This window comes from Kogia breviceps, chromosome 6, assembly GCF_026419965.1.
Source record: "Kogia breviceps isolate mKogBre1 chromosome 6, mKogBre1 haplotype 1, whole genome shotgun sequence".
Taxonomy (NCBI): Eukaryota; Metazoa; Chordata; class Mammalia; order Artiodactyla; family Physeteridae; genus Kogia; species Kogia breviceps.
In genome coordinates this window covers 63,376,736-63,402,473 of record NC_081315.1, presented here as the reverse complement: position 1 = coordinate 63,402,473, position 25,738 = coordinate 63,376,736, and the positions used below count along the sequence as shown (strand labels likewise).

The window sequence follows — 25,738 nt, the reverse complement described above, 5'->3', positions numbered from 1 at the left end:
CACCTCTCCTAGAGTGGTCCTTCTGAAATGCAAACTTGATCATATTATTACACTGCATAAAGCCAGTCAGTGACTCCCCTCACATGGCTACTTCTGCTGGGCATGAAAGACACCCACCTACCTTCATGGGCTGCCCACTGCATGACATTTCATCTTCATCTCCCACCATTTCTCTACTTTCACTTCGGATATTCCAGACATCTCTCTAAGTGAGAAATGCAAAAGCTTTTGCTCACACTATTTTCTCTGCCTGGGTTGCCCTCCTCCATTTCTTTGTCTAGTAAACTACTCATCCTTCAAAACTGTGCTCTCTAATATGTAGCCAATAGCCATATGAGGCTAACCTGAATTAAGATGTGCTGTGCTGTAAGTATAAACACTGGATTTTGAAGACATTGTATGAAAAAAATTATAAATGTCCCAGTAATTTTACATTGATTACCTATTGAAAAGATAATATTTTGGATATATTGGGTTAAGTAAAATATTATTAAAATTTATTGTTTCTTTCTATGTGGCTATTAGAAAATTTAAATTTACACAAGTGGCATGCATTATATTTCTATTAGACAGTACTTCTTCAGAATCCTTACCCTGTAAACTTAACTGAAGCGGCAAAAGACTTGTACACTGAAAACTACAAAATGATGCTAAGAGAAATTAAAGAAGACACAAATAAATGGAAAAACATTCCATGTTCATGGACTGGAGAATTAATACTGTTAAGATGTCAATACTAACCAAAGTGATCTCCAGATTTAATGCAATCCCTATAAAAATCTCAGTGACATTTTTTTGCAGAAACAGAAAAAAACCCATCCTAAAATTCACACGGAATCTCACTGGACCCTAAATAACTATAATAATCTTGACAAAGAAGAACAAAGTTGGAGGTCTCATAATTCTTGATTTCAAAACTTATTACAAGGCAACAGTAATCAAAACAATGTGGTACTGGCAAAAAGACAGATGTATAGACCAATGGGATAAAATAGAAAGTCCAGAAATAAACCCTCAAGTATATGGTCAAATGATCTTCAGCAAGGATGCCAAAACTATTCAATGGGGAAAGGAGAGTCTTTTCAACAAATAGTGTTTAAAAAACTGGTATCCACATGCAAAAGAATGACATGGACCCTTACCATACACCATATACAAGAGTTAACTCAAAATGGATCAAAGAACTAAACATAAAAGATAAAAACTATAAAACTCTTAGAAGAAAACACAGGGAGAGAGCTTCATTGGATTTGGCAATGATTTCTTGAATGTGACAACAAAAGCACAGGGAACAAAAGTAAAAATAGATAAATTGGACTACATCAATATTTAAAACTTCCAAGCATCAAAAACACAACAGTAAAAAGGCAAACTATGGAATGGGAGAAAGTATTTGCAAACCATTTATCTAACAAGGGGTTAAGATCCAGAATATATAAAGAACTCCTGCAACTCAACAACAGAAAACCAAACAACATCTAATTTAAAAATGGGCAAAGACTAGAATAGACATTTCTCCAAAGATGACATGAAAAGCTGCTCAACATCGCTAATCATTAGGGAACTACAAATCAAAACCACAATGAGATATCACCTCACACCCATTAGGGTGGCTGTAATCGAAAAAAGTAAAAAAACAGAATATAACAAGTGTTAGTGAAGATGTGGAGAAATTGGAACTCTTGTGCACCATTGGTGGGAATGTAAAATGGTGCAGCTGCTGTGGGAAACAGTATAGAAGTTCCACAAAAAAATTAAATATAGAATTACCATAAAATCCAGCAATCCTACTTCTAGGTATATATCCAAAACAATGGAAAGCAGATGTAACAGTACATCCATGTTCATAGCAGCATTACTCACAATAGCCAAAAAGGTGGAAGTAACCCGAGTGTCCACTGATGTATGAGTGGATAAGCAAAATGTAGTGTGTGTGTGTGTGTGTGTGTGTGTGTGTGTGTGTGTGTGTGTGTGTGTGTGTGTAGAGAGAGAGATGTATATTATTTGGCCTTAAAAAGGAAGGAAATTCTGACGCCTGCTACAATATAGATGAAACTTGAAGACATTACGCTAAGTGATGTAAGCCAGTCAGAAAAAGGCAAATACTATATTATGAGGTATCCAGAGTAGTCAAACACATAGAAACAGTAAGTACAACATGGCGGATGCCAGGGAGTAGGGAGACAGAGAAATGGAGAGTTGTTTGATGTGTTTAGATTTTCAGCTTTGCAGGGTGAAAAAGTTCTGGAGATTGGTTACATATCCATGTGAATATATTTAACACTATTGAAGTGAACACTAAAAAATGATTAAGATGGTAATTGTTATGGGTATTTTACCACAATTTAAAAATTTTAAAAATCAAGTTCCAAAAACAAACAAAGAAAAAAAACCCTTACCCAGATATCACCTGCCTCCTTCCCTCTAGTGTGAATTAACTACTCCTTTCTTCATGCCTCCGCTTAATTCCTGCACATACCTCTAATAGGGTCTTATCATATTTTTGGTAATGCTTTGTTTGACAGGATAAGGGTTACTGTCCCATGAATGAGAGGAATACCCATCCACTTCTAGGGTTTTGACCAGAAGCTAAGAAAATATACTAGGGTCTTTAGTAAGATAGAGAAAAGAGACAGTAGCCCTGACGGCATAATATGCTACAGGGGATATTCAAGAGTATACCTCGTATGTGTAGAAGCGTCACCCTGAGGCTAGATCTGGAGGGGCTAATGTCCTTCAGCCATTCTTCTGCAAGCAGCATCTGAAAGGCCTGAAGAACATGTCCTCCCATCTCCAACAGATGAAAACATCCCCTTCTCTATCATGAGTCCAACCAACTGAAATGATTGGCCACACCCAGTCTGACCTGTTGGCAGGAAGAGAGGAAGATATTCATTTAAGATAGAGCCAAGATAAAGTAGCTTATGTAACAGATAAGGTACTCTGGGGCCACATAAAGAACGTTTTGCTGCCTCCCCTGAACTCTTTATATGTACACTTGATACCTAACAGAATTTTTTTTTTTTTCTGATAACAGACTGGACCTTCCTGCCCTTCCCAGTTCATAGCCAGGAGGTAACACTTGTTTGATCTTTCTTCCCTCCTAGATGAGGAGCTCCTTTAGGGCATGGACCACACATTATTCGTCCTCGTAGCCCCAGTGTGCACCAGCGCTGGCACATAGCAGGACTGGTGCACACTGCCTGCCCAACAAATGACTGAATGGTTAGAGTGAGGGTGTGGTGAGTCATTACAATAACCCAGAGAGAGGCTTTTGACAGAACAACTACTCTACCCCTAGAGAAAGGACAGTCTGAATGGAGAACCACAGGAAATAAGTGGGTCTGGTGGCTGTGGGGAGCATAGGGAACATGAGAAGAAAAAGTGGTTCGTGGGCTTCCCTGGTGGCGCAGTGATTGAGAGTCCACCTGCCGATGCGGGGGACGCGGGTTTGTGCCCCGGTCCGGGAGGATCCCAAGTACCGCGGAGCGGCTGGGTCCCTGAGCCATGGCCGCTGAGCCTGCGCGTCCGGAGCCTGTGCTGCGCAACGGGAGAGGCCACAACAGTGAGAGGCCCGTGTACCGCAAAAAAAAAAAAAAAAAAAAAAAAAAAAGTGGTTTTTTATAAAGCCGCCAAGGTTGAGCAGGCTGATGAAGTTTATGCCCTCAAGTCTCACGTTCTGTTGTCTCACTGGTCTAATGACAGGGCCGACGTTTATCTGGTCGCCGGGCAAGTGTCCCTTCATCCTATAATTTCAGCTCCAACTGAAGCAACACCATAACACTGGCTCAGTGGCCACCATTCCACAAGCCACATACGTTGCTTCACTTTTAAATTAGGTATTATTTCTTCTGGCTGATTGGGCTGATTCTGGTCTGCTAACAATGAGATGCTCATGTATGATCCGTTCATGTAGTCAATTCTTGGTAATTTTTTCCCCTCTCCTGTAATGCTGGAAAGGATTCCTAACAACAGTTGATCCAAAAATCAGCTTTCTTTGTCAACATAATGGTATCCTTTCAAACTCACATTTATAGACATTGCAAGCTGGAAAGAAGAATAAAGCTTAGGTCCTGGTAAGGAAATTTGTCCTCAGAGGACTGAGTTGAGTCACAGTGAATTAGAAGTAGAATGCAGAGCCCCTAGCTTCCATTCCTGGCCCCTTTGCTTCTGCTATCCGCCGCAGGTGCAGCCACAGCTGCTTGGGACAGCTCGCCCTCCTCTGTGCTTCTGTGCGATCAGGGCTCCCTCTGGATAGTTCTAAATTATCCACGTTGGGAGAGGAGGAATAGGCAGACACGATTCTTCTGAGGTTAAGTTTCCTTGGAACGTTCCGGGTGATGTTTTTCTAAAGCTCCATCTCAACGGTGCTGACTTGGAGGCTTAGGAGACACTGCAGAAACGCACTGGTTAGCGGAGAATTTGCCACAAACAGCTGCGTGGTTGATGGGCCGCGCAGTGGCGGCGCACTACTGTATACTAACCAGCCCCCAAATCATTTATTCATCATCTAATAGGCATTATTTGAGCACCTACTGTGTGTCTGGCTGCAAGCTGTCCAATAAGGAGTTGAGCGGCTCGGGGCTTTGTGACCACCTAGAGGGGTGGGTTAGGGAGAGTGGGAGGGAGACGCAAGAAGGAGGGCATATGGGGATATATGTATACATATAGCTGATTCACTTTGTTATACAGCAGAAACTGACACACCACATTGTAAAGCAATTATACTCCAATAAAGGTGTTTTATTAAAAAAAAAAAAAAAGAATTGAGGGCTGCCTGCAACCCCCCACAGGCCCAAGCAGCCATAGGAACCGAGAGACACAGGGACTTGTGATTCTCAACTCAGATCTGGCCTTAACTTGTGTTGCGACCTGGGGCAAGTATTGTAAATCCTCCAGCTCGTAGCTTCAAAGCAAAAAGAAGTCTTTTCAAAAGGGAAGGGTATTTCTGGGAACGGTAGAAACACACAACAGCTGGAGAAGTGCTGTGAGCCCCTCTGCAGGCTCCCTGACCCGGAAGCCACAGCTCACCCACCCGCGGGCGGAGGCTGCCCACTGCCTACCGAGCAGGGTTCCCCGTCCGGCCCCGCGGAGCCCGGGCAGCGGAGGCCCGGGGGGCGCCTTTCTCTTTAAGAGCCCCACAGGCGATCCTGATTGGCTGTAGCTATGCAGGTCTTTCTTCCCAGATCCCTCAGAGCGCTCCCTCCCCCGCCGCTTTCTCGGCTCTTTCCACACCCCCTCCCCCCACCCCGCTGCGTCCCCTCCGGCCCCTGGCGCTCGCCTCCTGTTCCTCGCCGCAGAGTTCAGCCCCGGCAGCGGTAAGGGGGACTCGCCAGCAACAGATGCCGGGCGCCAAGATTTGCATCCTTAAGCCACGCTGAATGCCAGAAGAGAGAAGGAAACAGAGAAGCGTCGGGAAGGCGGGGACGGGAGGTGCGGAAATCCCCTCCTAAAAGGCAGAAGCCGTCGCCCGCACCGAAGAGCTCCGCGCCGGCTGATCGCCAGCTTGCTGCCGCTGCCACGAGCGCCCGCCTCTCCCCAGCCATGCCAGGCCCGGCCGCCGGCGAGGGGAAGGTCCCCTTCCGCAACGCCAAGGAGGAAATCCGTGTGGGCTTCGGGGTCGAGGGCTCGGAGGACGGCGGCGGCGGCCGGGAGAAGCCCTGCGCGCGCGGGCAGCGGCAGGACATCGTCTGGAGGAACGTCTTCCTGATGAGCCTGCTCCACTTGGGGGCCGTGTACTCCCTGGTGCTCATCCCCAAAGCCCAGCCGCTCACTCTGCTCTGGGGTAAGTCCCACCGGCGCCCCCTGCGCCCCGGGCACTGAGGCGAGGCGGCGCCAGGGCGCGCAGGGTCGCGGGTAGCCGCTGACTTCGGGCGGTGCGGAGCGCCCCTCCGCTCGCCTCCCCACCACGCGCTCCGGTCCCCCGGCCTGCAGGCGTCCGGCCTTTGGGACAGGCAGGTGTTTCTGTGCTGGTATTTTCAACTTCTGCCTCCCCCGCTGTCTGCTTGAGTAGGCACCTTTGGCGGCTCCTGGATGGACTCGGGGCCCTTCGGCGCCACCGCTGTGCGCAGAGGCACACCGGCTGAACCCGGGTTCCAGGGCGGGGAGACCGATGGGATGACTGTGTCGCCCAGGCGGGTCCCAGGGGCGCTCCTTTCTGCCGCTCTTCGGCTTCTCAGTCTCCTCTGTGGGCCACGGACCTTGGGGCCGAGTTAAGGACAAGAAAGGGAGTTGGAGCGGGGGTGGAGAGACCCGGCGCCGGATCAGTCTTGATGTTTGCGCAGGAGATGGAAGACACCAGTTCCCTTCCTGCCCCTGCAAGGCCCCCATCCCTGCCCCCTCTGTGATCTTTTGTGCCCAGTTGCACTTCCACGGTCCCAGACGTTTCTCGGCGAGCACACCAACCCCGCGGCGAGAGCGCTCTGCCCTCCGGCACAAAGCTCAGACCTTGGCCGAGCAGATCCCCTCGGGGACCTATCCCTTCTGACCAGTGCCTGTCACCGCACCTGTAGCTCTCCCTCTCGCCACCCTCTTTCCTAGCACCCCCAACCCTGCCGGCATGGGAGGGAGCCCAGGAGCCCCCCTCCCCCAATCCTCCCACCTCCCGGGGCCCGGAGGCCGAGTGCCTGCCCTACGTGACTCCAGTGGCTGACCTCAGAGCCACTTCCAACACCCCCTGCCCCAGCAACTGGTTTTGGCCTCAGTCCTTGCAGTGCCCACGTTAGCCGAGACAAAAGGCGCTGGCCTTGATATCCTGGGCTGAGAATTGGACGAGGTGATCCAAGAATCCCTTGTAGCTCTCCTTTCCGAGATCGCCAAGGAACGGGGGCAGGAGAAACACAACCTACTTTAATTCCCAGAGGGGAAGAGGAAGAAAAAAATAAGAAAACCTCTTTCTGTGAGGCGTCTTATTTAGCATAGTGCCAGCTCCAAATGCCTGGGTTCATAATGGGGCCACTCGGTTCCAAGCCTTCCCCTGAAACTGCAGTCCCGGCCCTCGGAAGCAACCTCTTCCAGAAGATGGGTGCCTCTTAGGGGAGTGTGGCTGAGCAGAGCTGAGGAATGATGAGCGGGGCGGGGCGTCTTTGGGAATCTGGGAAGCCTCCCAGAGCCCCCCTAAGCTTTGGGTAACCTCCCTGCTCAGCCCTCCCCTGTTCAGTACACCTCCTCAATTCAGTGTCCTTTTCACCATCTTCTTTGCTGTAATGTGTTGGTTTCATTCGCCCTGTCTTCCTTCTTCCTTTACCTCCAGATGACTAGATTGTGAGATGCTCAGTCATTGCTTCATGGACACACTCCCCCCACCTGCCAACCAAAACCCTAATTGCCCTGGATCCTCCAGGGAGCTTCTCCCTCTCCACCCCACTCCTTCTCCCTGCAGGGGCAGGACTGTGCCTTTGGACTTCAGAGCTCACCTGCCTCCAGGGGATTGGGGCTTAGCTTTAATAGCTGCAGTGTCAGAGAGAGCTCAGGGAGGCGTGAGCACTTAAAATATTGTCTTACATGCCTGGAGCTCCACAGACCCACAGGCTCCATCCCTTACAGCCACCCACCCGCTGGTTCTGGCATCCCACCAGGAGCCACAGGGACAAGGCCTCCTCTCCAGGTTTGCCAGTCACCTCTGCCCTTTCCAGGCCACTCACTGTGGTGGAGACAGAATCTTTCTTCTGAAAGACCTTGGCCAGAAGACACCGTCCTCAGCCTCAAACTCCTCCAGCTTCCCCGGAGAAGTCAACACACTGCAGGACCCTGGGTTCCCATTTGTGGGTGATGTTGCCAAGCCCATCCTTGTGCCTTCCTGCATAGTCTTCTGCCTTAGCTACTTTTCACCAGTTCCATTCCCTGAATTTAGATTCACTCCCTACCTGGGTTTCATTGCTCCCCCCTCCAAAAAATACCAAACAAACAGAAAAAGAGCCAACAGTGGTGGATATTGTAGTTTCAAGATTCAAACTTATGACTTAGAAACATTCCAAGTAAGTGAATGTTATCTGATGGATATCTTGTAAGAGAAGAAGTGAGGGAGAGAGACAGCTAAGATCAGTGTGCTGATGGCTAGAATCTATAGGGAGACTGTTGATCAGGGTTATTTTCACTGAAAGCCCTGTTGCCTTGAGTTACAAGTTTCTCCCCACTGGATGCCCTTTTCATCATCTCTCCCACTGGCTCTGTCTAGTGTTAGGACTGAGTTCATGCACCAGTGGGCTGTTCATCCACTTCAGGGACCTGAGTTGTCAAGGCAGTAGGCTTAACTAGCCCATCTATTATTGCTTGCCACCCTCCACCCCAGGTATGGTTGCCCTGGAAACAGGAGGTATCCATGCAGAGCACCCAGCAGAGGACGTTTTAGGTGTTCAGTTGTGCGAAGAGTAATTTGCGTGGCAGTAAAATGTCATCCATGAAAGATCCCATCAAGTTGTTCAGTCCAGACCTCCTCCACTGCCTCACTCCCCACCTTTTTATGACTCTCCTCGGGCCCAGAGCAAGTTATTCTCTCCTTATCCTTGCAGTTTTCTGAGTGGGCAAGCTGTCAGAACGGAATGCTCTTGGTGCCCACAGGTCCTGAGGGATGAGTTTATGACTTTTGAGGACAGAACATGACCTCCAGCTGGAGGAAAAATCTTCACCTGAAGCCTTGAGCTCACAAAAGTGCCTGCTTTGAGGGGTTTTGGCCAAAGGGGAAGTTGTTTATGCCCTGAATCCCAAGATGAGTGGAATAGGGGGTGAGGGGCAGCAGTTGTGGTGTCGCACTCGAAGTCTAGTGCAGCAGCTTTGCCCTGTCTCCAGGCACTCTGGCCACTGGTTTCCAAAACCATGAGGGGCTTTTCTGGTTTCCCTTGAAATGTCATCCGAGTCCCCTAAATATGCCTTGGCGACATCATGACAATTTCAGTGACAGTATCAGGCATGCAATACAGTAATATGCCCTGCTCCCTTCCATTTTGCCCCAGGGCAAATGTGACCATTGCTAAGGTAGATACAGGATTCTCTGGTGCCCCCCAGGTTGCTGGAACACAGCCTATGGCAAGGAATCTGAGCAGTGGCAGGAATTGACAAGGCAGTCTAGCAGGAGGGAGGGTCAGGAGAGGCTGGGGTTTGGAAGGTACTGGTCCATCAGTCAAATTCTGTCCAATTCTGAGAGTTGCCCAAAGATGAGCTGTCTTCGGTCAGGCCTCGGGTAACCTGAATCCACACCTTCGATGGTCCTGATGTCTTTGTTGTGCTTCTTTTTCCATCAAATCCCTAACATTGTTGAGGCGCTCCAAGAATGCGCGGCCATGGACTTCTGTTCTACCTCTGGGTTTTCTAGGGTGAGCACAGCTTAGAAGAGAAACAACTGAGAATGTGAATCCTTGCTCTCCTACTTCCTTACCAGATGCATGGCCTTGGGCAAATGAACATCTCTAGACCTCAGCTTTCTCACCTGTAAAATGGGTATATCAATACTTCTTGCTCATGAGGTTGTGAGAAATTCGATAATAGGTGTAAACTACTTAGCACAGTGCCTGGACCTTGGCTGATGTCCAGTAATTGTTAGCTGTTCTTCTTCTTATTGGTCCTGATACTGGCATTTTTTTCTTTAGTAGAAGGAAAAAAGGCCCTCTTGCAGCACAATCAATTCTACAAAGCTGGCATACAACATGGCTTCGTTGCCTCTCTTGCATGGAAAAGATTGCTTTGGCTTGGGAAACAAGGGTTCTTTCTCAAAGTCTCCGAAGAGAAATGAACACAGATACCCCTGTCCCTCCTCCCTCCCCCGTTCCCTTCTCCTCCACCAGAGGGCCACTATTTTGTAAATAAGAATCTTTTTGTTCAGCTGATAACTCACCTGGTCTTTAGTGTTTTCTTTGGGGCTTTTTGAGCAGAGCCAGTTACAACTGCTGTAAAAACAGGGCCAAATCATTTCTCCTAAATGTCTTAGGGTCTCAGTTTTGACTTTTTTCCCCGTTTCTGTCTCCTTGAATCATCTTTTTTAAAAAAAAATCTTTAATGCTCAAACTGCTAAAAAACTGAAAAACATAAATGAATCTTCCTTTTAAACCTTGTAATTCCCAGCCCGTTGTTGCAACTCTTGCATTTTTAATAACCAGGCAAGCACTAAGAGCCCTACCCAAGGCTGGGTGGAGTGCAGCGAAACCTGAGAGAATGGAGTGTGTTTTGCTGGCTTAATAGCCTAAACAAGTATAAATATAGGTTGAGGTTAACATTATTAACTCGGTTTTTTTCTAACCCTGGTCAAGGTCACTGCCAACTGCACTGTCATCCTGAAATGTGAAGTTGCCCTGCAGAGTAGAAACCATAGCTGGAATCCCAGCATTGCCACTTAGTTCGACTTCAGGCAGGTCCCTTTCCAGTGCGTGAGCCTCGGTTTCCTGTTCTCTGAAATAGGGATGATAATACTGAGCTGAAAGTTGTTTTAAGAATCAGGGCAAATGTCAAACTGGTGCCAGAGGATAGACACGCAATGCTCTCTATTACTATCAACCCCACCGTGGGCCAGGCGTCAGGGAACCCGCAGGGCTTCCGTGTCTGTCTGGGACTTGGAGTTCTTGTGGCTCAAATATAAGGCATAGCCTTTACATCCAAATAAATGATCCTGACCTCTTGTAACATTTAGTTCTCATCTTGTCCTGATTTGTGTATTGTATAAAATCATAATAATTGCTTGGGAAAGTCACTGAGAGATTTACAAAAGGGTGACACAGTCATGGTGGTTTCTCTACATTTCTATAAAAGGCAACATCGTCTTTGGTTGGCATTATTCTTGTTGAGCATTTATTTTGACATTCTGTAGTCTCTGGTGTGCAGTCTCGCCATCCCTCTGCTGTGACATGTCCTGCTTCTGTGGAAGTGCCACCCTGGGGTTAAGAGTATGGACGTTAGAGTCAGAGGATGTGGGTTCAAGGCCTAGTCCCCCAGCTGTAGCCTTGGGCAGATCGCTCACGTTCCGTAGCCTCAGCGTCGCCAGCTGTGCAGTGAGAACAGCAGTACAACCAGCAGCCTGTTGCAGCCGGAGTGAAAGGAACGAGAATAAGAAACTTGGCCCTTGGTGCTTCCCTTAGCTCCTTCCCTTCCTTTAGCTCCCCCTGTGGTGGCTGGGACTTGTTCCGGCTGCCCTCTGGTTGTCAGAAAGCCCTGGTCAGGGGTAAAGCCGTTGGTTTTCTGACTTTGTTTTCCCTGGCAATGGGTTGGTGGCCACCCCAACAGGGACCCGCTATCCTCCCTCACAAATGTCTGCCGTTTGTTCACTCTGAGTGTGAACGGCCGCGAGACAGAGCCTCACAGTTGCACGTGCAGTCACATATACATTTGTCCAGTAAGTCATTCATTTTTTTCCTTTTCAACTATTGTCAAAACATATCAGAATCACTTGGGGATCTTTGAAAATATTCAGGAGCCTGGGACCCACCCTGGACCTACTGCACTGGAATCTCTAGGAGTGAGGTCCTGGCTTTTTTATTTTTTTGAAAAAGGCATTAAGGTGTTTCTGATACACAGCAGGGCTGAGAACCATTATTTAATTCCCTCATCCACATTCAGTTATGCTTATTACTCACCCATTACTTGCCAGACACTGACACCATCCCTGACTTGGCAGCGCTTAAGACCAGTTGGAGAGACAGACGGGTGCACAGGTGAGAACCGCCAAGGCAGCATTTTCTGCAGGTGCCAGCCTGGGGGAGTTGGGGCAGCTTCCCAGAGGAGGAGGTGGCTGGACTGAGCCTCCAGGAGGCCCGAGGCTGGCTGGCCGAGGGGTTTGGGTGAGATGGCATGGTAGCCACAGGCTACAGAGCTCCCGAGGGGAGAGAGGAGAGCCAGTCAGGGACCTACCTGATGGTTCCGCGAGGATGAAGGTGATCTGGGCCCAGATCCAGGGCAGGAAGATTCAACAGGACCAGGAGGACTGGGAGGAGATCAGGCTTTCGGAGAGGCTGCCCTTCAGCCTCTACCTGCCTCGCACCTCCTCTCACCCAACACACACACACCAGTGGCTCTTGGTGTATAACTTCGAGACCAGACACATGTCAGTGGGATGAGTGAGTCTACAGATTTTCAGGAAAGATCCTGAGGCAGACACCTTGGAGCAGGTGTGCAGTGGGACCAGGCACATCCCTCAGGCTGGCCAGAGCTGAGGGAGAGCTAGAAATAATGTTTCAGCTGGGCCTTTGATCTCACAGATTCAGGGGTATTGTCCCAGGACTAAATTACTAAAATGCCCCAAGCGTATAATAGCGCAGGCATACCAGACCCAGGGCTTTCTCCTCCTCCTGTGTTCTTCTTTCCTCTGTTTCTCAAAGGTACAGGTGTGTAGGGGAGTTTTTCTCACCTCACTTCCTCCCTTGAACCTGAGCTTAAACAGCTGGTTCTCACTACCCTCCTTCTTAACATCCTGCTTCCCATTTCTGCAGCTTATTACAGAGGGCTCTGTGGGTCCCTGCAGGCTGTGGTCCAGCAACGTCACCTGGCAGCTTGTTAAAAAGACAGACTCTCAGACCCCACCCTGGACCTATTGAATCACTACCTGTATTGATGAGGTCTCCAGGTGACCCATCTGCACTGAACTTAGAGAAGCATTCCCTCAAGTCAGGCCACAGGCCGACGGGTCACAGAAGCCGCACACGGGTGGGATTTTTTTTTTTTTTTTTTTTTTTTTTTGGTTTTTTTTTTTTTTTTTTTTGTGGTACACGGGTCTCTCACTGCTGTGGCCTCTCCCACTGCGGAGCACAGGCTCCAGACGCGCAGGCTCGGTGGCCGTGGCTCACGGGCCCAGCCGCTCCACGGCATGTGGGATCCTCCCGGACCGGGGCACGAACCCGTGTCCCCTGCATCGGCAGGCGGACTCTCAACCAATGCGCCACCAGGGAAGCCCACACGGGTGGGATTTGGCAACTCTTTCTTTTTCCGTTTAATGGCCTCCTCCCCTTTGCCTCCCCTCCTCCCCTCCTGCCTCCTTGTAGCTTATTTTAGAACATGTCGGGATCCTGCTTCTCTCGCCAACAAAAGACTGTTGCTAAAATCTTTCAGCCGGCAGCAGTGATGTTTAATTCATAGGCTAGAAAATTAATTTTATTTTCATGAGTAGAGCTGGAGAAAAATAATAGGAAGTCTCTGCATGGCCCTTGGGAATTTGGCTTGTCTATTTAACAGATGAACTGGTAAAGGTGAGGAGGCCTCAGGAAAGGGCCACCTTCCACAAAGATGCGTTTGGCTGCAAGTAGCACAAAACTCAACTTAGGATGGCATAAAAGATAAAGAAAATTTCTAATTTCACTGGTAAGTAATCCTAAGGTAGGGCACTTGTGGGATGACTCAGTAATCAGAGAGCAGGTTTCATTTCTGCCATGGTGGCCTTGTGGAATTTAGTTTTGCTTGTGGTTACAAGATGGCTGCCAGAGTTCCAGGAGTTACAACAGTGTCCTACAGAAGAAGAGAGAGGCTTCCCCTTCCTGAAGTCTCATCAGAGAGAAACTCTCTCCTGGTCATCTAACAGCTGATGTCTCCTCAAGTCTCACTTGCAGGATTGTGTCCCAAGTCCCTTGTTAAACCATCATTGGCAAGGGATTCAGGCTAATCAGGGTTAGCCACTGAGCCACATGCCACATGAGGCAGGGGTTAAGAGCCAAACAAAACCCAGGCTCTGGGGGAAGGGAGAAGAGCACATGGCTGCTGGGACAGTCAACACCTCTGCTCCAGGGCCTGCCTTTACTCCCTCTCATGACCTTCCCTCTTTGGTGTCATCTCCATTCCCTGGAGAGGCTCTGATTTCATATTTTAGCATGCTCTTCCCCTCCACTCCCTACCCACTCAGCTTGTCTCCAGTCCTGCTGTCATTTCAGTGAGTTGTAAATGTCTGCCTTTTCCATGAGGCTCTGAGCTCTCCCATGGCACATCTGCCTCCCCAGAACCTGGCAATGGCCTCTGCTCAACATATACTGTGCTGGGGGAATGGATGAAGGAAGAGACCAATGAAGGAGTTTAATCTTTGGGTGGCCTTTCTTTCTAAGGAAAGTTTTCATGTTGTTTCTTAACTTTAAAGATGTTTCTGCCCATGTAAGAGAACTTTCCATGTGATTTTGGGGAAAGGACTGGGGATAGAGAAGCCCTTCTCAGTGCCCCAGCAATCTGCATGCCCCTCTGCACCCGTGTCCACCTGGGAGACACCCTGACCTCAGTGGGGAGCTTGCAGAATTCTCTATCACTCTTCTGGGTTTTTATCGGGTGAGACGGGGCTGGGGAAGGTTGCTCTGGGTACAGGGAAGTGTTAAATGCCTTGTGGGAGAATGGAATTAAAAAGAAAAAGATGGACAATGAGTGACTTAGAATGTGTTCTTTTTTTTTAAACATCTTTATTGGAGTATAATTGCTTTACAACGGTGTGTTAGTTTCTGCTTTACAACAGAGTGAATCAGTTATACATATACATATGTTCCCATATCTCTTCCCTCTTGCTAGAATGTGTTCTTTACCAAGGTTTTCCGTGGTGACACACTTTCCTCAGACTGATGAATGGTTTTCTTGGCTGGTCATTGTCTTCATCGTTCAGGCGACACAGAACGTCAGTGATGACGTCACGGTCAGATTTCTGTTCTCTTGCCTCAAATTTTACTTAAAAGGGCACTTAAAAAAAAAAGTCCACTTAACCTCACCCAGCAGGTACTTTTTTTAAAAAAAAATAAATGTATTTTTTCATTTTTGGCTGCTTTGGGTTTTCACTGCTGCGTGTGGGCTTTCTCTAGTTGCGGTGAACAGGGGCTACTCCTCATTGCGGTGCGCGGGCTTCTCATTGCAGTGGCTTCTCTTGTTGCGGAGCACGGGCTCTAGGCGCGTGAGCCTGAGTAGTTGTGGCGCACGGCATGTGGGATCTTCCTGGACCAGGGCTCGAACCCGTGTCCCCTGCATTTGCAGGCGGATTCCCAACCATTGCACTACCAGGGAAGCCCTGCCCTTGAAATGGAAAAAAAAAAAAAAAATCAAATACCAGACTTGGAAACGAAGAGGTACAAGAACAGAGTTTAGAACTCAGGTTTAAATTTGTTTTCTTCCTGTATCACTGTCTGTTGTATGAATACCGTCATGCACTCGCAATTTGACTGTATTGGTTTTAGCTTGGTTCCCTAAAGAGACAATGAATGTAAATGCAACCTGTGACCTAAATGAGCAAGGCCATCTCCCAAAGCAGCCTCCACCTCATCATCAAAAAACATTTATCAAGCAAGCAATTAATTTCCTATGGTCTTGAGCCAGGCAGGCACTGTGTAAAAAAACAGAGACCTGGTCTCTACCCTCCTACCTTTTATAACTCAGAGGAACAGCTGTGATTTACCCCAAGTAGTGTATCCAACTTAATGTTCTCTTGGCATGAGTAGAAGTGGAAAATACTCTTACTTCTTTCAAAGTTCTATGTATGAAATTAGAAATGAACTTCTAAAATGTAACTGTTTCCTGGAGTAGTTTGTTGATTCACTCCTCTAATAAATACATTCATAAGAAACTTTTGCAGAGGATTACAATGAAGATCGGCTCTATTCTCAGCCTGTGAGTCACTGGGGTGTCCCTGAAAGCACTTGTTTTGCCCTAGAGTCTCTATAAGCAAAAGAAGGTATTTATTAGCAAGTGTGAATAATGCCCACATATCTCCCCCTCCCATCCCCCACCCCCAAATCCATTGTGTTTGGCTCCCTAGCTCCTGAGAGTGGGTGAGTCATTAACATTTTTGAGCTCTGCTTGAATTACTCCAGGGTCTTGACTCCATCTGGAGCTCTGGGGAGAGTTGTCGCTACCCTCTGAGCATAGACTGGGTATGAACCTAAACTTGGCAGAGCTCCCAGGAGGGTTGGAATAAACCAGTTATTAGTGCTAATATTCCTTCATGCACAGAGCTGGTAGTCAGTCAGTGTTAGCCCAGTGCTTAAAATCATTGGATAACTGTGCCTTCCTTGGTACTCCTGGAATTCCCAACAATCCAAGAGCTAAAGGGTCAATACCTGGCTCAGCTGCAGGGCTTAAATCTAAAAATAAATCTGTTCTGATTGGTTTTGATTGGTTGGTGCCCTTGTGGGTTGTCAGTGTTTTTTTTAATTGAAGTATAGTTGATTTACAATATTGTGTTACTTTCACATGTACAGCAAAGTAATTTGGATATATATATATATTCTTTCTTTGATTCTTCTCCATTATAGGTTATTATAAGATATTGAATATAGTCCCCTATGGGGTGTACTCAAATATTTTTAATATCCTCTCTGCATATGCATTTTCTTGTTATCACATGATTCATATAATCTTCAGCTTCTATCCTTTTCTATTTCAACTGAATGAGAACTTTGAAAAAATCAGTCAGTCATTCTGGCTTAAATTTATATCCTAAATCATGTAAGGAAAGGTATTAGGGCCCAATCTAAGTTCTGGGGTTGAAAGTAAATCACCTGTCCTAATAAAAACTTCTTTTGTGATAGAGGCAATGTGTGTCTAAAAGGTTATTTTTATTTTCTAGTTTATAATTGCCTTTATGTAAGATTCCCCCCAAAAGATTTGATATTAATCGTCAGAAAAAAATAACATTGGAAAAGTCAGATTGTGAAGGTGTATCGCTAAGTGTTGGGAGTTGGGAGGACAGAACGTGGAGGACCTTACCGCTAATCCAGGTGGTACTCCTAGCTCACAGGTCATTGCCCGTGATGTTGTGGATGGTGTCTAGGCTCCCAGCAGCCCAGGGTCGGTGCCACTCAAACCATACCTGAAGCTTGGTACGGGGAATTGTTTTAATGATAGAAAATTTCAAAAATACATAAAAGTAAAGAGAATGGAGTCTCTATCCCCACACCCACCCCTCACCTGGGGATTTTTTGGGAGTAACTTTTTACTTTGATATATAATTTCAGATACATAGAACAGTTATAAGAACGGTACAGGGAACTCCCATATACTCTATGCAGACTGAACAATTTCCATCTTATCCCATTGGCTTTATCATATTCTCTATGTGTATATGTATACATATGTGTGACTACTATTTTTTCTGAGCCATTTGAGAATAAGTCGGAGATATTGTGTCCTTTTATCTCGAAATACTTCAGTATGTATTTCCTAACAGTAAGAATACAACCACAGTACAATGTTCAAAACCAGGAATTTAACCTTGATATTATCTTTTGTTTTTGGCCACGTCCAGCAGCATATGGGATCTTAATTCACCCACCAGGAATGGAACAGGCCCCTGCTGCTTTGGAAGCACAGAGTCTTAACCACTGGACCACCAGGGAAGTCCCAACCTTGATATTATCTAATCCACAGTGGATAGCCAGATGTCGTCAGGTACCCTAGCAATATCCTTTATAGCTTTTTTCCCCCCCTTTCGGATTAGGTTGAAGGAAATTCAAGACAATTGCATCTGTAAATACTTAAGTATCCAGTATTAGTCGGGGTAATTCCGGCTACGTTGTCCACATGGAAAACTTCGGGGGCCACCTTTCCCCTACCAACTGCCCCCAGCTCTTTGCGGGAAAACATTTGTGAGGGGCAGTTTTCAGAAGCGGGAAGGGGTAGAAACTGAGAAGCAGACATAGGTAATGAGCGAGGCAGTAGTTCTCAGGCTGGTCTGCGGACTGTGTATTGGGGGTCATCTGAATTGCTCGTGCAACGTGCAGATCAGGGGGCTCTACCCAGACGGGAGTTCTACGCAGGCCCTACAGGATGAGAACCTCTGGGAGCGACCCGGACTCTGCATTTTAACAGGTGCCACGGGTAGCTCTTATACCCTGTGGGCTGGAGGTGCTCTGACCCGGAGGCAGGTGACCTGGGAGTGATGCTATGTCCCTAGCAGTTTAATGTCACATCCCCACACACCTGCCGCGTTTCAGAACAGGTGCAAGGCTTTTACATCGCCTCCAATTCCACTAGCCCGAGACTCCTTAGGGTTGATAAGAGGCAGCATTTGGGGAATGGGAATAGCTGCAGGGGCTCCTCTCTCAGCACACAGCTTCTTACACAGGGCTGATCCCGAGGGGGTGGGAGTCTCACTGGAGAGAGGGGAGTTAAAGCGGAAGGAGAACCTGTGATTGGACCGGAATGCTTTGTGGCGTGGAGTGAGCTTGTTTCCCCGGGGCGGGGTGGGGGTAGGTGCTTGGATCATCCCTGGGGTGGAAAGCTGTTCAGAAGAGGTGAAAAATAGTCAGGAGAAAGCCTCAAACAAATAGCCTTAGGCAGAAACCTCCACCTGCTTGGAACAGGGCCCTGAAACCTTTCTTAGGACTGCGGAGGGGACTCAGGTGCGGCAGCCAACTGCGCAGCCTCAGCGCCTCCCCGGCCCGATCTTCCCCTCCAGGAAGGCAGGCCCAGTATGAGTAGCGGTGGCATCATTATTATCGCTCCCAGGACCAGACAGCGAGTTGGTGCTGGAAATCCGCTATATAGATGGGACCGCGTTCAGGAAACGTGTCCATTCAAAAAATGGAGGTCGGTCGAGCCCTTCTCTCGGGCTCCTTTCATCTCTGAGGGTCGGGGCTTTCCAGGCATCTTCATTTGCTGAGAAGCAGATACTTCTCAGACCAGGCAGGCGGGGACGCAGTACAGCTCTGCCTGGGACAAGGCACACTTTAGCGGCATCCTGGACCCAGGCTCCTCTGCTACCTGAGATACAAGGACCCTTGTAAATGACTCTGACCCACCAAGAAATGACAACCATTGGCGAGACGCTCTAGATGTTCACTGTGCATCCGATGGGCGGCAGTGGGGCTTAATTCTAACCGGCATCCTGTCAATGTGGCCACGTGACAAAGGTGACCACGTGACACGGGTGACCACCCTCACCTAGGACAGTAATCAAAGTGGCTGCTTCAGTTCCTCCCGCTGTTGAATCTTCCTCCCCGTTCTCTTGAAAAGGCTCCGCGCTCTCCAAGTCCTTCTCCATTTTAGCACGAGTGGTTCTCAAGCTGTAGCTCGTGCCAGTTTAGATCTCGGGGCTCATTCAGCCTTGCTCAGGGCAGCCGGGCTGGGTTCCCCTCATTCAGAGATAAGTGTGAAGAGGCAGCAGAGAGCCTTCCAAACCCAGGCAGGCTTGGAGTCTTCACAGAGAAAGAGAGATGCAAAGTCCTGAAAGCAGAGCTCGCGTTGGCACTGTGCCCAGCCTGCGCGACGTGTGGGAGCAGCCCCCGGAGAAGCAAACAGACAAGTGGGCCTCCTTGGCCCCCTGGGGCTGCCAGGTGCTTCTTCAGTCTAAAGGCTGGAGGCAAGAGTCTGGACTCAGATACACTTTTGCTGATTAGCAAAAGTTCTAATGTCCCAAGTCTCTCCCTGGTCAGGGCCATTCCTAGTGGACATGAATTGGGTTTATGAAAAAAATATTTGAAAGTGCCAAAGAGGTTCCCGCACCATCGTGATGATGCTGAATAGGCAGATTGATGTTCTGATGTATACCTGGGTTCAGGAGCAAGTGAGGGAGCACTTCTGGGGTGTGCTTTTCCACCTGCTTGGAGATAGGCAGGTGGAGAGATTTAGATGACTGATTAACTTGTGTTTTGCACACATTTATGGACATGTGCCCAGCATGGGCCAGATGCTGGGAATACCCAGGTGAGCAAGCCATCATTTCTGCCCACAAGATGCTCATGATCTAGAAGAGGAAACAGACCTAGGAGAATTGTAACTCAGTGGGTTGAATGCCAGGACCGAAGTGGGCCTGAGGTGCAGGCATGGCTAGAGGAGGTGGGCGTTGTAACTGTTTTAATCCACACAACAATAATCCTACAGGGCCTTAATGTCTTCACGGCTATTCTGAACAACAGCAAAACTTTGCAAACAAAATTATTTCATAACTAATGTAGAGGGAAAGCTTAACCCAATGAATACATTTGGTGGCAAAATCTGACCCAAACTGTTTATCCTTTTGAGTCTGAATGTTCGTATTGACGTGTTTGATGACAGACCCACCATGGGTATTACCATAATGCATAGGCACTCTATTACCTTTATCAAATCTGAAAAATTCTGAACCTTGAAGCACATCTGACCCTTGGGTTTTGATGAGGGACTGTGGACTTGTCCTGGTATCGTCTGCATTTTGCATCAGAGGAGGCAGAATGCAGGGCGGACTCATTTGCCCAAGATCCAGAGCTGGTAAGGGGCAGTCAGGGCTTGCGGGAATGTCCTTCTGATGCCTGAGCCCTGCTGGACACCCTCAGGTGACACTGCCTTGAGAGGCAACGACTTACAGAGTGGTGATTTGGGCACCGGACCCGTGGGTGGCTCTGGAGTGGGGATGGATAGCATTGCCCAGGGATGTACCCAGGTGGCCATGATGGGGGTGTGGGTGTCAGTCTCCCCCTTGGCCCGGGCTCATCCACCTCATGCTGGGGGTAGTCAGATCCTATTTAACAGGGAATGGGGATTTTGTGCCTCTCTGCCCACAAGATATGCTGTCGCCGTGTCAAAATCTGTCCGCTGCCACCCCCCGCCCAGGTTATCTCTCACTGCTTCTTGTCTCCATTCTTTGAACATTTTGTTCCCATCACTGGCTTCTGGTCTGTTACCCCTAAGGTCTCTTCAACCAGTGGGAAAGAGGTACTTATTAATAATTCTGCTGTTTTGTAGGTTGGCCCCGGGATCAGCTTTGTGTACAGGCAGGAAGTAGCCAACAGGGAGAAGTGATTTTAGGGACACAGGCCTTAAACAGCCTTCAAATTACCTTCCTTAGCTGTCCTAGCAATTGGAGCAGGGGTTCTGGGCTGAGGCTGGATGCTTCAGCAGTTTCATGAGCCCCCGAAATAGGTTTTGTGTGTGTTGGCGTTTTTCTTTCATTGGATTCTCAGCAGAGCCTGTGACTTTAAAAAGGTTAAGTGCTGCTGGGTTGGAGTGAGGCTCATTAAACATGTCAGCATTTCCCAAAAGGATAAACAGTAAATGGGTGTTCATTTATATACTCTCTTCCATTATCCTGTCGTTTATCTATAGTCAATATGATCACTTTCATGCTTTAGTTAATAGCTAGTATAATTAAGCCTTGATAGGCTGAAGGGAAAACTTGGGAGCTTCTGGATTCAATAGGCCTTTATACGGTAGGTCTACCTGGAGTCCCCCAAATGAGGGATCCCCTTGGATTGTGGCACAACCCAAGGACAAAAAACAAAGGGCGTTTTTCATCACTTTGCTTACTTCATAATTTTGCCAGGTCTTCTCATCACGAGGGAAGCAGTGATGGTTCCTCCAAGGGCCTTTCCCTGCCTCAGCTTAGCTCTGCTTATTAAACACACCCCGGTGATAAGAATCTAAGGAGGTAGTGCATGATTTTCTTCTTGCTGCTGTAACAAATTATCACAAAGTTAGTGACTTACAGCAAAACAAATTTATAAACTTACAGTTCCATAGGTTAGAAGTCCGGCACAGTTCTCACTGGGTTAAAATCAAGGTGTCAACAGGGCGACATTCCTTTTTGGAGGCTCTAGGGGAGAATCTGTTCCCTTGCCTTTTCCAGCTTCTGGAGGCTGCCTGCATTTCTTGGCTCATGGCCCCTTGTTCTGTCTTCAAAGCCAGGCTCTATCTTTGACCTAGAGGGTCAAGTCCCTCTCACATAGCATCACTCTGACCTTCTCTTCTGATTCTCTTTCACTTTTAAGGACCCTTGTGGTTACATTGGTCCCACTTGGACAATTCGGGAAAATCTCATTTTTTTTTTTTTTTTTTAGATGTTGGGGGTAGGAGTTTATTAATTAATTAATTTATTTTTGCTGTGTTGGGTCTTCGTTTCTGTGCGAGGGCTTTCTCTAGTTGTGGCAAGTGGGGGCCACTCTTCATCGCCGTGCGCGGGCCTCTCACTATCATGGCCTCTCTTGTTGCAGAGCACAGGCTCCAGATGTGCAGGCTCAGTAGCTGTGGCTCACGGGCCTAGTTGCTCCGTGGCATGTGGGATCCTCCCAGACCAGGGCTTGAACCCGTGTCCCCTGCATTAGCAGGCAGGTTCCCAACCACTGCGCCACCGGGGAAGCCCAATAATCTCATCTTTGAAGTCAGCTGATTGGCAACCTTAATTCCATCTGTAACCTTACTTCCCCTTTGACAAGTAATGTAACATATTCACAGGTACCAGGGACTAGGACGTGGACATCTTTGAGACATCATTTTACCTACCACACCCAGACACCAAAGAAAACTAATCTGCATTAATTCCTTTGGTTATAATAGGTACCACCTGGACAGAAACGCTCAGTTATGTATAACATCCTTTGAGGAGAGCTTGTCCTTGTGAGAGGCATGTCAAAGGGTCACGATATTGCAAGTTCTCTGACCTCATCCTCCCCTTCCTGGGACTGGGGAGAATGTCTGGCCATCCCACAGGTTGTGACCTACTTTCCAGGAACAGCCCTGGAGCATGTAGCCCTCTTAGGGACCTTCTAAAGGATGTGCTGATGCTAATGTTTGACTGCCCACCTCTGGCTAGTCCCAGGGGTGATGTGTGTTAGCAAAAATTGTCTGGAGGCAGCTTAGGGTCTTGAAACCATCAGATAAACATTTTATTAGGGATGTGTGTGAGGAGAGATTCCTGGCCTGCCTGGAATATAATTTATGATTGTGTGTTCAGTGTGTGAGCAGGGATGAGAGGACAGAGATGGGAAAACAAACCCAACAGTAACATTAGCCACAGAAACAGGTGTAAGTCTATGCAGGAAAATGCAGAGGGGGGAAAAAGCCCCTGGTCATTTGCCTTGTGTCACATAAAAATGGCAGCAAGACCTTGGAGGGTAGGACGTTCAGGGGGGAAAAAGAGTCTCAAGCCAGTAGCAGCAGCTTTCTGGGCAGAGGGGCTTTGTCTTGGTGAGGAGATATTGACTAATTGCATGGATCTGGGGCTTCTGTTGGTTTTGTTTTGGTTCCAAACAGTGGTCGGAAAAGCATCTCTTACAGTGCCTGTGTGCAGCCCTGGCCCTGCACAAAGTCCTGAGATTGGGGACAGGGAAGGTAGGGAGAAGGTGACCAAGAAACTTTCCCAGAAGCAGGACCAGCTACATAATTTACAGGGCTGAGTGTAAAATGAAAATACAGGGCCCTTGTTCAATAATTATCAAGAGTTTCAAGATGGTGGTGGCAGAATATCCAGCCAAGCATGGGGCCCTCCTACGGCCTTGTGTTCTCACACTGGTCACACACCATGAAGCATGAAGTGACCACTGCCCAGGGTAACGTTCCCTGTGTGTGTCCTTGGCTCTCTCTGATATCACGAGTGATGTTCGAGGCCTCTTTCCCAGGGAGTTAGCAGGACTATGGGCCTTGGTCCCGAGGACTTGCTTTCATATCACAGAACTTGTCTTGATCGCACTGGATTTTTTGATGCTTGACAGGTGCTTTGCTCCGTCTGGAGGGAGCCCACATTCTGGGGGCAGGAAACAAGAGGGGCGAGGAAGAGAAACTTGGGACTCTCAGAGCCTTCCCTTCCGGCGGTGCGACCTCAGACAAGCAACTTAGATCCTCCCCATCCCGTTTCTTCATCTGTAATGTTACTGGCTCCAAAGTGACTTCATGAGGCCCATTGGTTAAGGTGCTCTGAGAAGGGCCTCCAGCCCCCCACCCATCTAACAGGTCTCTGGCCAGAACTAATGGCCACAAAGTCTGCAGAAGAGCGTGGACACGGCCGCTGAGGACCGACCGCATTCAGTGTGGCTGACCTGATGTACTTGCCCCCTGCTTCCCTTTTTCTGCCCTCAACACGTGCACACCCACACCTACACCTGTGGAGGTGCTTTCCTCTGCAGGACCCGAGAGCCGCTGAGCCGGTGGCCTGAGCTTCTGCAGCCCCAGCCTGCCCAGGGTCCATCCCTCCCAGCCTGAACAAGATGCCTGAGGGAGACTTGGGGTGGACAGGGGAGGGAAGCTGCGTGGGAAGAAAGAGACAGTTGTGGCCCAGTGAACTGGGCTATGGTGCAGATGCTTCCCGACCAGCGCTTGCCCCCTCTTTCCCAGCAGTTGGTTCACTGGCACTGCTGGCGAGAAGCAGCAGCAACGGCTGGGTGTGTCGTCTCTGCGGCCCACCCAGCCCTGGCCGAGCCTGGGGCGCTAATTAGCGGTGAGGATGTGGGAGGAAAGGGGGAGCCCAGAGTCTGAAGTCCTTGGCCTAGAGAATTTGGAATGTACCAGAGGAAATATCCGCTGCTGCAGAGAGCCTACCATGGAGAGCCCAGAGCAGCCAGGGCCCGGCCAGGGGTAGTTGGGGCACCTCTGAAGCTTTGCTGGTGGTTGAATGGGAAATTCCTCTTTTCTCGAAGCTGATAACCCCACTTTTAATTGGCATCCTAGGAGGACACAGTGGGTGGAGAAGCGAACAGGGTGGGAGAGATGCAGAATAGGAAGACTTTGCGTCTGGTTAACAGCTTTCCTCAGGCAGCATGGTCCTTTCACCGAATAGGAGAAACAAAGAGTTGGGACGTGGGGCGAGACCTGAGGCTGCTCTCTTTCTTTCTGAAGACTTCTGTTTTACATCTCATAAATACTTATTCATCGTAGACAGCCTAGAAAATACAAGCATGCAAAAGAAAACCTACTTGTAACTCCCCATTTTAGAGATGCCTGTTGTTAACATTTTGGGCTATGTCCTTCTAGACTTTTTTCTCTGTGTATGACTGTAGTCTTACTCTCTGCAGTTATACTACAATCCTGTTTTGTTATTAGCTTTTGTCACTCGTTGACACATCAGAAACGTATTTCATGCCTACAGATGTGGATCTTGGGTTTTATTTTTTTTTAACGGCAGTGGATGGACTTAACCCCCGATTGTTGGAAATTTAGGTGCTTCTTTTCTTGCTATTGTTGCTCTTATTAACAGTGCTCCACCCTAGTAGCTTCATCTTCATGCACATCCTTGTTTCCTCAAGGGACATTTCTGGATGATTTCCACAGGATATGTTTCTTTTTAAAATTATTTATTTATTTTTAAAATTGAAGTATAGTTGACTTACAGTATTGTGTTAGTTTCAGGTGTACAGCAAAGTGATTCTGTTTTTTATATATATGTTTTTTTTTCAGATTCTTTCTATTATAGGTTATTACAAGTTATTGACTATAGTTCCCTGTGCTGTACAGTAAATCCTTGTTGTTTATTTTATGTAAAGAAGTGTGTATCTGTTCGTCCCGTACTCCTAATTTATCCCTCCCCCCCTCCATAGAATACATTTCTATATTCATTTTTAAGGCTTTAGACCAGTGGTTCTCAACGATGGTTGACCCCTCCCTGGCAAGGGGCATTTGGCAATGTCTGGAGACATTTTTGGATGTCACAGCTGGAGCAGAGTTTGCTACTAGTATCTATTGGCTAGAAACCACAGTATTACTAAACATCCTACAATTAGAGAACAACCCCCACATCAAATAATTATCAAGTCCAAAATGTGAATTAGTATTTCTCAACCAAGGTGGAGAAACTCTGCTTTGGACACATGGCTTTCCGTCCGCCGCTCCCCACCCCCGCCAACTTTACTGAGTTATAGTTGACACATAAATTGTATAAGTTTAAGGTGTATAATGTGTTGATTTGATCCATCTATATCTTGCAAAATGATCACTGCCATAGCATTAGCTGACACTTCCATCCTGTCACACATTTACCATTTTTTTTTGTGTGTGGTGATGACATTTAAGATCTACTTTCTTGGGGAAATGAGCTGCCGACTGGAGTGGTGAGCAGACTTGCTGAGTGTCAGAAGAGTAACCTAATAGAGTCAATCTGCAAGGACTGGAAAGGAAGGGCCAGATACAG

General features: G+C 47.9%; 1 protein-coding gene across 3 annotated transcripts in view; it reads left to right on the top strand.

Annotated features, from left to right (window-relative positions):
• The first annotated feature begins 5,165 nt into the window (after positions 1-5,165).
• Positions 5,166-25,738, top strand: part of SCD5 (stearoyl-CoA desaturase 5) — a 155,216-nt gene continuing 134,643 nt past the window's right edge. Inside the window, exon 1 of one of the 3 annotated variants that reach the window (XM_059066996.2) lies at positions 5,166-5,785. In XM_059066996.2, coding sequence (XP_058922979.1) covers positions 5,545-5,785 — 241 coding nt within the window. In that variant the 5' untranslated portion in view covers positions 5,166-5,544. The remainder of the gene's footprint in view (positions 5,786-25,738) is intronic. The other 2 variants (XM_067035929.1, XM_059066997.2) reach the window with 2 other exon arrangements.